The sequence below is a fragment of the Lepidochelys kempii genome, chromosome 17 (genome assembly GCF_965140265.1).
Source record: "Lepidochelys kempii isolate rLepKem1 chromosome 17, rLepKem1.hap2, whole genome shotgun sequence".
Taxonomy (NCBI): Eukaryota; Metazoa; Chordata; order Testudines; family Cheloniidae; genus Lepidochelys; species Lepidochelys kempii.
Window position 1 is genome coordinate 335,316 of NC_133272.1, and position 13,002 is coordinate 348,317.

General features: G+C 43.9%; 1 protein-coding gene across 1 annotated transcript in view; it reads right to left on the bottom strand.

Moving 5' to 3' along the window:
* Positions 1–3,116: 3,116 nt before the first annotated feature.
* Positions 3,117–13,002, bottom strand: part of PITPNA (phosphatidylinositol transfer protein alpha) — a 46,166-nt gene continuing 36,280 nt past the window's right edge. Inside the window, exons 8-12 of the mRNA XM_073315828.1 lie at positions 11,035–11,112; positions 10,666–10,776; positions 7,851–7,973; positions 7,014–7,083; positions 3,117–4,823 (exon numbers count right to left, since the gene is read on the bottom strand). Coding sequence (XP_073171929.1) covers positions 7,036–7,083; positions 7,851–7,973; positions 10,666–10,776; positions 11,035–11,112 — 360 coding nt within the window. The 3' untranslated portion in view covers positions 3,117–4,823; positions 7,014–7,035. The remainder of the gene's footprint in view (positions 4,824–7,013; positions 7,084–7,850; positions 7,974–10,665; positions 10,777–11,034; positions 11,113–13,002) is intronic.

Consider the following 13,002-nt stretch of genomic DNA (forward strand, 5'->3'; position numbering starts at 1 on the left):
TGCTGCGGCTCTGCAACTGCACTGCCCGACTGCTCAGAGCATCGTGCTGAGCCTGCGGGGGATGGCCTCCCGGCCAGGAGCTCATGGGCCAGGCAGGAGTGTCCTGGGGCCGGATGTGGCCCACAGGCTGTAGTTTGCTATCTGGTCACCCTATGCCAGAGGTGGGCAAATAGGAAAAAATCAGGAGAGAGTGTGGGGGGTAAGAGGCACCTATATAAGAAAAATCTCCAAATATCAGGACTGTACCTATAAAATTGGGACATCTGGTCACCCTATGTGCGCATGACGGGGGGAGTAGCTTGCAGAACTCTCTGCCACTTGACAGCAAGGATTGCAAGTCTCTCCACCCCCACTATGGCCAGTGGATATTGGCACAAGGGTCCAGGGTAGGATGACCAGACAGCAAGTGTAAAAAGTCAGAACAGAGTGTGAGGAGATAATAGGTGCTATATAAGAAAAAGCCCCCAAAATCAGACTGCCCTATAAAATCAGGACATTTGGTCACCCTAGTCCAGGGGCTCAAGCTGCCCCCTTCCTCTGCCACAACTAGTAACAGCCCCTATCCACAGAGGACTGGGGGCTAGATGGGCTGCTGGTCTCAGGGAGTCCAGATAGCCCCCACAGTCCAAGCCACACTGAGGAGAATGGAACAAGCCTACAGTGATAGAGGGCAGAAGTGGTGTAGGAAGACCACTGTGGTATTTTTCTACATTACAAACTCTGCTGGTTAGTCCTCCTGAAAAACACAGATTCTGTCAGCACAGCAGAGTGCGGGAGCCATAGGCAAACTAGAGAGGAAGGGCTTTAGTCCCCACCAAGAGCCTCCACCCCAGCTGGGAATCATGGCTTGGCAGCATATTTCTCCATTTAAAATAGACAGGAAGAGCTTGCACTGCCCTCAGGGCCGGCTCCAGGCACCAGCGAACCAAGCAGGTGCCTGGGGCAGCAAATGTAAAGGGGCAGCAGGACGTCGGACTCTGGGGCGGCAATCCACTCTTGGCCGGAATTCGGCAGCAGGGACGCAACTCTTCTTCGGTCGCTGGCAGCAATTCGGCGGCCACATCATCACTCCGCCTCTCTGTTCGGCGGGCAGAATTCTGCCTCCCCGTTCGACAGCAAGTTGTTGGTTTTTTTGCTGCTTGGGACTGCAAAAAACGCTGGCGCCAGCCCTGACTGCCCTCCTTTTTTCAGAAAAAAATTCCTTGAGTAACACATCTTTAAACCCCAGACAGGACACCCCACCACAAACCTGTCTCCCTTTTCCAAAGACCCCAGCTCTGGTCTGAGAATAGAGCTGCCACATGTGCAGGGGTAGGGCTAGAACACCCAGAATATTCACAGAAAGGAAGAGTGGCCCAGGCCCAACCCACAGTAAGAAAACTGGCCTGTGAAAAACAACATGAATAACCCCCTCAAGTGACATATGGTCACTCTAGAACTGACAGAACCCCTACTTTAATCTAATTTTCATGCTGCCCTTACTCCCTCTCAAATATCCACTACACCAAGATTAATATTAAAGACCAGCAAGATGTTCACATAATGGACTTAAGTAATCATATAATAGTTTTACCTACATCTTCTCTCTCCACTTGTTTGCTGCATTACAGCTAATATTAGATTGTAAATACAGGTAACATGGTCAGATTCTTATCTTACATCAGTTTTACAAACAGAGTAATTACACTGGCTTCAGTGGAGTTACTCCTGATTTACATTAGTGTGAGATCAGAATCAGGCCTTGTTTGTTCTGTAAGGAATCCAGAAAACTGTAGGTCCTCTACACATAATTCTATAATCACTAAAAGATTTTACACGATAGCATATGTATGTGGAATACTAGACACACAAGGTATAAAACAGACAACAGACTCCAAAAAGCTCTGTCTAAGATTTTATTAGATTTGTTTCCAATATGCCTGTATTGGAAGATTAGGAGACAAAAGGCACAAACTCACATTAAAGAAACAACAAGATAATCTAATAAATTCTACAAAGTGTATGTTGTAAAAGAAATAGCACTATGAACCAATCAAAACTTGTCAGGGAATCCCAGCAGGGGCTATAGGAGGATAAACCCAGAAAGGTGCAAGTGTGCTGGGAGTACAGAGTGTCACTATGACCTCCTCCATCAGATAAACTCCAGCTAAAACATCCCAGCCCATAGGCCTCTCCACCAAGGCACCTGCTTCCGATCAAAACTGCAGTGTTTAAAATCCAACCAGGGCACCCGGATTGGATCTGAAGAGAATGTGACAGCACAAGGATCCCCCTAGAACAAACAAACATCTGATCATTAACCCCTCCAGAAGCCAGCAGGTTTTGGGTTCTTGCCAAAGCCAAATGCAAGAGATATACAGCACACTAACACAATCAGTGAAGATTGTTACATTTCGCCATGCTCTTACTAGTGGGAACCAAGGATCAAGACTGCCCTTGAGAGAGGTCTCTACAGGATCTCTCTATCCCAACTTTGAGGAAAACTTTCACTCGGGATAAACATGAATTTTTTTTTAAATCATGTATTTAGCTTGCAGTTTCCTGCATTTTTTCCTGGTAATTACTGCTAATCAGGAAAGCTTTGTGTTTAAATACGAGCTTTCACCCTCATACACAATCTGTTTCTGATCCCGTCTTTAGAATCTGTTTCCATGGAGTTGAAATGTCAGCTAGAAAACCTCTTGGATAAAAACACAAAGTATCTAAGAACAATCATGTTATATATATTTTCAAGGTTTTCCCCAAGTTAAGAATCCCTCCTTAAACTCTGCTACTGACAAGATGTTAACAAATCAATGTGTTAATTCTCAATTAAAATATTCTAGATTGAGGGAACTCTAGTAAGGGGCGTACACTCCTGGACTCTGCTTCTCAAACCCCTAGAGAAATAGTGCCACAAAAACAACTTTCCTGGTCCCAAATAGTCTTGAAGATTAAGGTTTAATATCTTAGACTATTATTTAATAATGAGCTGGTTTTACTTCTACCTCATGAGTATGCTAAAATCCACATCCCAAAAACCCTCTGAGGTCACTGAGAAGGATCAGCCAGAGTTATCAGTACAATTCAGAGCTTATTGCACTTAGACATCTGTAAGGCAAAAGAACAGATTTACCAAAAAAAAAAAAAAAAAAAAAAAAGGGGGGGGGGTAGGTGGGGGGAGAGAATAAACTGCCTCTTGACTGAAAACCAGCCTCTTCCTCCAGAGCAAGCCCTGTGCATCTTTCCCCTGCACCGAAAACAATTCACCCCTGCACTTTCATTCAGCATGGCATGGGATTGATTCAGAAACTATTAGCTGATGGAAGTTTGTAAGAGGCGGAGTACAAACTGGGCATACTGCATGAAGCATTACTCAAAAAAAACAACCCCCCCCCCCCCAAAAAAAAAAAAAACCAGTGTAGAGGTGAAAATGGTAACAACACAGCTGCCTTTGGCATTTACATTTCACTTCACTTCACCCCAATACAGATAAAGGGAATGAAGTTTGATTACACAGCTGCTGGCGGAAGCAAGCCAAACACTGGCCTCTACCAATCAGCCAGGAAAGCCCTTGTTTCTCCTAGTCATGTTTCCTCAAGTATTTAATAAAGTAGTGTTTGTTTGATTCGTCCAGCTTATTTGATTGTCTAAAGCTGAGATACCACCATAAGGACACAGACTAAGAATGAGTCCTAGAGCTGTTTTCTGACACTCAACAACATCCTTTGCAACCCTAGGAAATTGCAGTTGTCTTGTGCAGAGATTGCTTGGTCTTACATTTTGCCTTTTTACAGCTTAGAAAGGCAAACTAAGTTCTAGCAATTTCGTAATGGGGAGTATGCAGAGAAGTATTATTGCTGAACAGCAGCACAGATCCAGGCATCTGAGCGTGATTGGATATGGAGATTATTTATGCCTATCAGCATCACAAAATTCTGCTTGTCCTGGGACACTCATTTTCTTTTGATGGGCAAACAAAATAGTGTTAGTTTTACAAATATGAGCAATCATAATAAAGGGCTGTCCAGTAGATTGTGAGATTCATCAGGTAAGTTATCATAACAATTTTAAAAGGCTGATTTATACACACAACTATAGAACACCAACATAGTTCCAAGGGCCAAAGGAAAGACGCATATCTAGACAAAAGATGCATTCAAGGTCTCAGCATTCGCACACAAAAGGACACCTGCTGTTCAGTCCCTTTAAGTTGTGTGTGTTTAGACAGACCAAGTAATGCTGTTGCAGTAGCCACGTATGATGGTATCTTAACAGCAGACTTGACCGTGGCAACACAGGAGTGTATTGGAGCCTGTATGTCAGTAATATCATTACCTTGGGAGCAAAAGTCAGAGCCTAGAATTCTGTGGAATAGTTTTGCACTCAAATAAATACTGACAATTCCCCTCTCCATAAATGGACACTCAAAGAATGGTGAAGGGCTTGGACAGGACAAAGGCAGCAGTTTATCCCAGTTTTGAAAACAAAATAAATCTAAAATCACCACATCACAAGACTAATTCAGCTAAAAATGCCACTTGGAAATCAAACAGGGACACATGGAAATTGGTCTGAACACAATGAAAAAAGGAGGGAGGAGTCATAAATACAGCAATCTATAAGTCACACGTCTCCAAGGAGCTGCCTCCTTCACATACGTGCTAACATTGGAGTGCTTAGTACCAGACTGTCTATTTGCTCACAATATTAAAGGGCATCTAGAATTAGCTATGGGAGATTTAAAATCGCCTGCCGATTGGATATAGAAAGGCTTGATCCAGAGATGGTCCATTGGTCAAGAGGGTGGAGTCTCTGGGCCTTCCTGCTGACTGTCTTGCAAACTAGGAGAAAGAGACAACAGGAAAACATTTTAAAACCATTTCTGAAATTAAATGTGCCAGTAAAGGTGCAATATTGACAACCCTGAAGGAAAAGTCCTTCATTTAGCGACAGACTGAACCCAGCATAAGCAGTAGCAGGACAGACTACTCCATTCTGTCCCATCAACAAGCCTGACCTAACCTAGCGCAGAGTTCAATCCAGAGTCTATCTGCAAATACTGCCAAAGAGGACAATTTATAATATAGTTATCCAGCATGTTCCATCCCAAAAGACCTGTGGGACAAGGCCACTAACTCATTTCCAGATGGGATGCAGTAGGTATGGAAGAGGGAGAAGCAGAGTATGGGGTTAGGTAATGGACAGGAACTGAATTCAACTAGCAACTCAAGCGGGGGCTAATGGAAGCGAAGAGGGAGATGGAAGTTGGAGCTGCCACCAGAAGCCCGGAGACTGAGCCTGCAACTCCCAGATCAGCCAACAGGTAGTATGGCAAGGAAACAGGAGAACATTCAAGGCGGTGACAGCAGAAGAAGGAATGCAGGGCCACCAGGGCTCGGTGCCACACCCCACCATTGGTAACCCTTCGAAACGTAGCTAAAATGGGGAAGCCACACTACACCAGAAATTCCTCTGAGAATGGAAACCTTTCCTTCCTTCCCCTCACTAACCCCCATCTTAGAAAGAGTGTACAAAACAAAAACTTACCCAAAAACTTTATTAAAGCAAACAAAGAAAAAACTGGAATTAATATGATGCGAGAACATATCTTCACTTTCCTTTTACATTCTTATCCCTTTCCCTGAACCTGGGTCTGTCTTGTCTATTTTGATTGTTTGCTCATCAAGGCACAGACCATTTTCTACTCTACATGTGTACAATACCCATCACGATATTGGGCAAAGGGAGGTGGACGATTTTGAGGAGCGGTTTATCAAGGAGGCAGGGTAAGAAGTTAGGTTCATTATGTTAAGGAATGAAGGGGAAGGGCTCATAGGAAAAGAATGGCAAAGCTATGATTTTAGTTGGCTTGAATTTTTAAAATTAAATTAAGATGATTTGGATGGATTGGAACAGAATAGGCTGGAACAGAACTAATACTGTCGCCAAAGAAATCGGGAACAATTTAAATATTAACAAAGAGTGAGATTAAGAAGATATGCCTATCATTTTACTGCCCATTTGGCTTGCATGTTGAACACCTTTCCCTTTGTCTATCTCACCTTTTTAGACTGTATGCTCTTTGGGGAAGGTACAACATCTTGCTCTGTTTACAAAGCACAGAGCACACTGTGGGAGCTACTGCCATCTAGATAAATAATGTACAGGCAGCTTCTATAACCTTCTACACTTTTTCCTCTTGATCAGTAGTGCCTTTCAGACATTTAGTTTCCACCATTTCCCCACTAATATTGCTGTAGTCATGGATAAAAACATTGCTTCCTATCCTACATCCACTCAAGTTTGCTTCATGTCAGCAGTGCAGAAGTATAAAAAAAGTTGTCCCCATTACCTGTACATTGCCTAGAACACTGGCACGAAGTCTGGCCAACAAGGAAAAATTGAAACATGCAAATACTTTGGTTCCAAGGATCAAAGCACTACAGTCAGCATGTCCACAGTGATGCACACAGAGACAAGACAAAAACAGAAGCTTAAAGAAACATCATCTATATCTTCCTTCTCTGTCCTGTGACCTATGGATGTTGCCCCAGACCTTTGCCCATTGATGAACATTGTTGCTGGGCACAATCCAGGCCAATACACCCTCAAATGTCCAAAGGGCAGGGCTGCTAGACTCAAGCTCATTTATTAATTATTTGAGACTATTGAAAAGGCCTCTAACAGGGTATGCAAAGTGATGGGTACATTACACAGAAATGAGGCATCAGTGTAACTTTGTGTTTACTGTTCTAATAGGATGCTTTCCTTAACTTAACTTTCCTTACTGTTCTAATATGAGCACTTTCCTTGTGCTCACAAACAGTTTCAAATAATTCTGAAACAAGACAGTAAATTCAGTTGGCAAGGTGAAAAGTGTATTCATTATCAGGCAAAATGAGCAGCTCTACAGATTTCTGACTTGCACAATTTCTGTACCGACTCCTTGCTAACGTGAATCAATTTGATTTTTGCTCTAAATAGCATTGAATGCCAAAACAAAGCGTGTGACAGATACTCTGGGTACATACAGTGCACAAGGAGGAAGCCACGTTAGTCATCTGCAGCTGTCATTCCTTTCACAGGATCTTTTTCTCTCATCTGAAAGTAAGCAAGCATCTTTAGCTATTTGTTCCAACACATGCTGGTAATCGGCTTCCCTGTCAGCTCCACATCAAAGTAAGGGTGTGAAGGTGGGAGTTTCTTGGCCTCAGAGGTGAAGTCTCGCATCCCTGACAACTGTCCTAACGTAAAGCAGTTTGTAAAAAAAAAAAAAAAAAGCTGTGCAGGCCCCGGAACCATTTCTGGCAAAGCTGCAGCTCCTTTTAGGGCTCTGTTACCCAAAGAGCAAAAGGCACAGGGTACTACAATCAAGTACATTTTGAAGTGTGAAAAAATTACAAAGAATATTCATTGCGAGAGCATGGAAACTCCAGCACCAAACCTACATTTCTCAAAGCAGGGCCTTTTTTTTTTTTTTTTTTAAATAAAAACACACACACGAACACCCCATACCCAGAGACTGATTTTGCTGATAACCTACTGAGACTCATTGAGCTGAATACTCATTAGAGTAACGAGTGAGAAGATATCTTAATTTATTTTAAAATAGTCCGTAACAGATCTTCTAAATTACCAATGAAACCAATAAAAAAGTTGTTCCAGAGCAATATAAAGAGTCAGTGCTAACTAGGAAGCCAGAACTCAAAAAGTCAGATCCAACAACCTAAACCACCAGAAGCAGCATGACCTGTGTGGTAAGCGAGCGTATTGCATAGCAAGGGGGCAGGCCTTCTTTCCCCACCCCATAGTAGGTTTAGAGTACAGATACTGCCTCACAGCCCACACCTGCTCTCCTCCCCACTTACCTCATCCAGCTGTTTCTTGGTCTCCTCCTCCATCCTGCGAATGTCCTCCATAGTCAGATCAACCCACTTATCAAGCCAGCAAAACAACTGCCGGTGGAAATTTGTGAAAAGACGTTTCTCTTGCTGCAAAAACAAAGGTGAGGGAACAAACAACTTAAAGCTCAGGAAAAAGAATCCCAACAATTCAGCATGCAGAACAATATGTTTACAGTTAGTTAATGTGCACGGTCATAAAGATGTGTGCACTGGGAATTGCTACAGGTCTAACCTCAGTGCTTGCCATTTTGTTTTATATGGGAATGGGATCACTTTGCCAAGCATAGGAAAGCTACAGACGGAAAAAGAAAAAACCCAACTATTTCTGGTTCATTATAATTGAAATGCCCTTGCCAGAGAAACCATGGATGCTGTCATTCAGTGTTCTAGATTTTTAAACTGGACCATTTTGGGTTCTTACATATAGCCTGGGGTATGCAATAAGGTTTTCAGTGGAATTGGCTCAGCAGTCTCTTGAGACTACATAATAGGCTTAAAAGAGAAGGAATTAATAATTAGAGTTAGTGATTTGACATCTGTGATTCCTCTTGTTTAATTTGAAAGTCCATCAGCAGTGTCAGATTAAAGAATTTTGGGGCCCTGTGCATTAAGAGAACTCTCCCCCCCCATCACACACACACACCTTACCTGCCTCCAGTGGGGTCAGGTCCTGCCTTTGGGGGTGGGAGGCCCTGGGGGATGGATTGTTGGGTCCTTCCCCCTGGGCAGAGGGGGAAGTGGTGCTGGAGAACAAGCCCACCCCACACTCATCCTGCAGCAGCACCAGTCCAGTAGACCTGGCTCGGTTCCCCCCTCTGATCCATTAGCGCTCACTACAGAATCCAGACAGGGCCTTCCACCTACAATGCCCCACCTCCTTCCTGGCTCTGGGTTGGTGGATTTTTGTTTGTTTGTTTGGGGGCGGGAGGAGGGGGGTGCCCTGCACAAGATGGGGATCGTGCACATAGTACCCATTGACTAATCCAGGCTTGCCCATTAGATCGTTTCCATTCCTGGTGTAAGAGGCAACTGTTCAGTCATTTTGCCTTTATGTTCTATTCCTTTCCCTTATTCTCTGCTGTGTCTACTTAGATTGTAAGCTCTTCAGGACAGGGACGTTGTTATTGCGTTTGTTAGGTATCACGCCCAATTTGGGTTCTTGATAAACAAGCAGCACTGAAGAACAGCACTGACTCTCCCTCATCTACCTTCCTGCATGGCTGCTGCACCTGGAGACTGACAATTCCTGCCAAAGTCAACGGAAACATAACGTAATCACCCAATGTCTTGAATCCCCAAAGAAATGCATCTTTTCCAAGCGCCCCATCCAGTGACCTGCAGCTGAATTTTCATTCATGAGGCTAGGACAGTGCAATCCATTCCTTACATAAAGAGGTAAATGCCTCAGTTTGACTGGACCTTTGTGTGTGAGAGAAATTAAGTAAGAGTTCCAGGTTTGTTTTTTAAACAACAACATTGGTTTCAAGGAAGGAGTTATGACCTGGGCTTCAGGACTAGCAGGGCAGGGCAGGGCAGGGCAGGAGAATCATACTAAACACACTACTGAAGTAGAAGTGTGAGATTTTTTAACTCATCCTTAACCAGTTACAAGCACGTGAGGTTATTTTAACTGAAAGGCTTGCGTTATTTATTATGTATTATCCAGCAACATCCAAGATGAGTTAGCTGCTGTGCTCTGAAAGACAAGACACTGATGAAGAGTACAACGTAAGGCGCTCCTTTGTTCAGTTTGTTTGTTTTTTAATTAACAGTTGCAATCCCCTGGCAAGTCAAGTCATTCTCAAAACCAGAACCAAATTTTTTGGAGAAAAGTGTGGTTTATGGAACCTAATTATCCAAAGGAACCCCAGACACTAAGCCAGGGGTGGGCGAACTTTCTGGCCTGAGGGCCACATCTGGGTGGGAAAATTATATGCAGGACCATGAATGTAGGGCTGGGGCAGGGGGTTGGGGTGCAGGAGGAGTGCGGGGTGTAGGAGGGGGCTCAGGACAGGGGATTGGAGGCTCAGGGCAGGGGGTTGGGGTGCAGGAGGGGGTGCAGGGCAGGAGGTTAGGGGTGCAGTCTCTGGCCCAGCACCGCTTACCTTGAGTGGCTCCGGGGTGGCAGCAGCACGCAGCGGGGTTAAGGCAGGCGCCCTGGCCCCGCACTGCTCCCAGAAGTTGCCAGCATGTCCGGCAGTGGCTCCTGGGGGTAGGGTTGGGCAGGAAGCTCCACTACGTGCTTCTCTCACCTGTGGGTACCACCCCTGAAGCGCCCATTGGCTGCAGTTCCCTGTTCCCGGCCAATGGGAGCTGCGGAGGGTGGTGCGTGCAGGCAAGGGCAGCACATGGAGCAGGGATGTGGTGCCGGCCACTTCCAGGAGCAGCATGGAGCCAGGGAGGGCAGGGAGCCTGCCTTAGTTCCACTGCGCCATGGAGCTCACAATCCCACATACCGGATTGAAAGCCCTGATGGGCCAGCTCTGGCCTGTGGGCCATAGTTTGCCCTCCCCTGCACTAAGGCAATGGAGACACTAAGGCCTTACAAACATACATTATTAGGCCCCTCCCCTACTCTGTCTCTTCCCTCCAAGGCCCCACCCACTGCTCACACAGAGAAAGAGGAGGTGGAGATGAGCAAACGGGGTGAGGAGGAAAGGCCTGAGCAGCGAGTGGGGCCTCGGAGGGAAGAGGCCAAGTGCAGGCGGGGCCTTGGGGTGGGGTTGGGGAGTGGGGCCACGGTGCCATTGAAAACCCGATATTGACCAGGTTCACTTACCTTCTGTATAAAGTTCTCAACTTTATTTTGCAGACCCCACCACTTGAACTTGACTGTTACCAGTTTGTAAGCACACATGTACGGACAATCTGTCTGTTTCCCCAGCTCTTTCTGCAAAGAGACAAGGATGTTCATATGACGAGCTGAAATCAGAAACTCTGTAGGAACCTTTTTCTAGGACAGGACCCCCAGAACTTGTAGTCTACTCGTTCAGCACGCATACATAAGACCCTCCACTGACACAGATGAAAACACTTCCTCTCTTGTTTAGACAAATTAATACCCCAACCTCCATATGCCTGACCCATCCCAACAACCACACTCTAGTCACAAAAACAGACATGATGTGCTGAGGTCTGTGATCCACACCTTCCAGTTGGGGCCCAGAGGACCACGTCCAGTCTTGACAGATTTAAATTTTGCTGGGTCTTCTTCCTGCTTGTAATCCTGTTGTAAATATAAACATGTTTATCCATAAGAAACAGATCTTGGAGGACAGGTTAGTGTCTAGAGTAACTCAAACATCTCCTCAAGACCCATTTTTTCCATGAAGCCTTTAAGAAACTGGCCAAGAGGAAAAAAATTCACTTCCCCATGCTGTACATTAACCCTAGCTGAGTAAGAGTATTATAAAATTGATGTTACTTTTGTTACCCCACCAAATCCACTGGTATATTGTGTCTGATACTAGTTTGTAAGCTTTTCAAGACAGGGTTCACATTATCACCTGTATTGGGAAGCGACTAGAACACATGGCTCTTGTAAGAAATAACGTACACAGCACTCTAAGGCAGACATACCTTGTGTATTTCTAATCATCAATATTGGACAGTGCTATAAAAACAGCATCACCACAGTACTCATGTCAAAATGCACTCCTACACTTCCCTGCATCATAGAGAATATGAAGACACTTTGTTTAAATCCTTATTTTCAAGGCCAATCTTCCAAAACAATTGCTTTGGGATTCAAGTTCCTTATTACTCAGACGAGAGATTAATTTAGAAACTCTAACCCCAAATTTATTTATTTTTAAATCCCACGATTTTTTGGGGGGACCAACTAATTTTAAACACTTGGTTTTGCCAATACCCACAATGAGATTTTAATTGCAAAAAAGCCATGAAATTCAGATTTTAAGTAGATTTAGTGGCAGAAGAGCGATTGAGATGTGGCACCTTCTTACTGAGACTTGTTTGTTGTGCATATTACAAGTAATAGCTACACACTTTGGTGACCAAAAAAGCCTTTACTCCTGGCATCATTGTAGAGCCAATACAGTGTGGGAGAGCAAGCTGAATTGTTCTGGAGCAACAGACTAGTCCAGTTCCATTCAGAATCCAAACTGTGCCCTGATTTACACCAATGTAACCCCACTGGAGATATGGAATTAAACTGGTATCACTCAAATCTGGGTTTTGCAGTCAGTTTATTACTAGAAATAATGCAGAAACCACAATAAAACTTCAGTTGCATTCTGATGCCAGGCTAAATTAGAGAAAATACCTTTCTTTACTCCAGTTAAGTAAGTTTGACTTGAAAGGATTGAGTCACTGAACGGGGAACCCCACCATGCCATCTTTACAGATACTTTTCATTGCAGAACTGAACCTTAGGTTCCTACAGTGACTAACTCTTCCTGCAATAGGATATTAATTACATGATCACACGGCCCAAATATAATAATAAAAACACGCTATGTCTGTGCATCTAAGTTACAGGAAGAAGGCAGTTTAAACAAGATAACGCAACTTATTTACAGTCTTACTGACGCAGCATAGAAAAAAGTATTTTTTATTCTATTGCTTTCTGAATACCATGTCACCAACAGTGTTGGAACCTTGTAGTACACTAGATTTAATCAGCATATTAGTAAAACTTTAGACTTGATATTGAGGTGGAGCATTATCTATGGATTCAGATATTGAGTTTCCTTATTTATACAATCACAGAGACCTGTTATAGTAGAGTTAGTTTAAAAGTGAGGATCAGGAAACCTAGTGGTAAGCTTCAGAGTAACAGCCGTGTTAGTCTGTATTCGCAAAAAGAAAAGGAGTACTTGTGGCACCTTAGAGACTAACCAATTTATTTGAGCATGAGCTTTTGTGAGCTACAGCTCACTTCATCAGATGCATACTGTGGAAACTGCAGCAGACTTTATATATGTGTATGTGTGTATATAAAGTCTGCTGCAGTTTCCACGGTATGCATCCGATGAAGTGAGCTGTAGCTCACGAAAGCTCATGCTCAAATAAATTGGTGAGTCTCTAAGGTGCCACAAGTACTCCTTTTCTTTCTAGTGGTAAGCATTGCACATGGTTTGGATTCTTGTCTGTC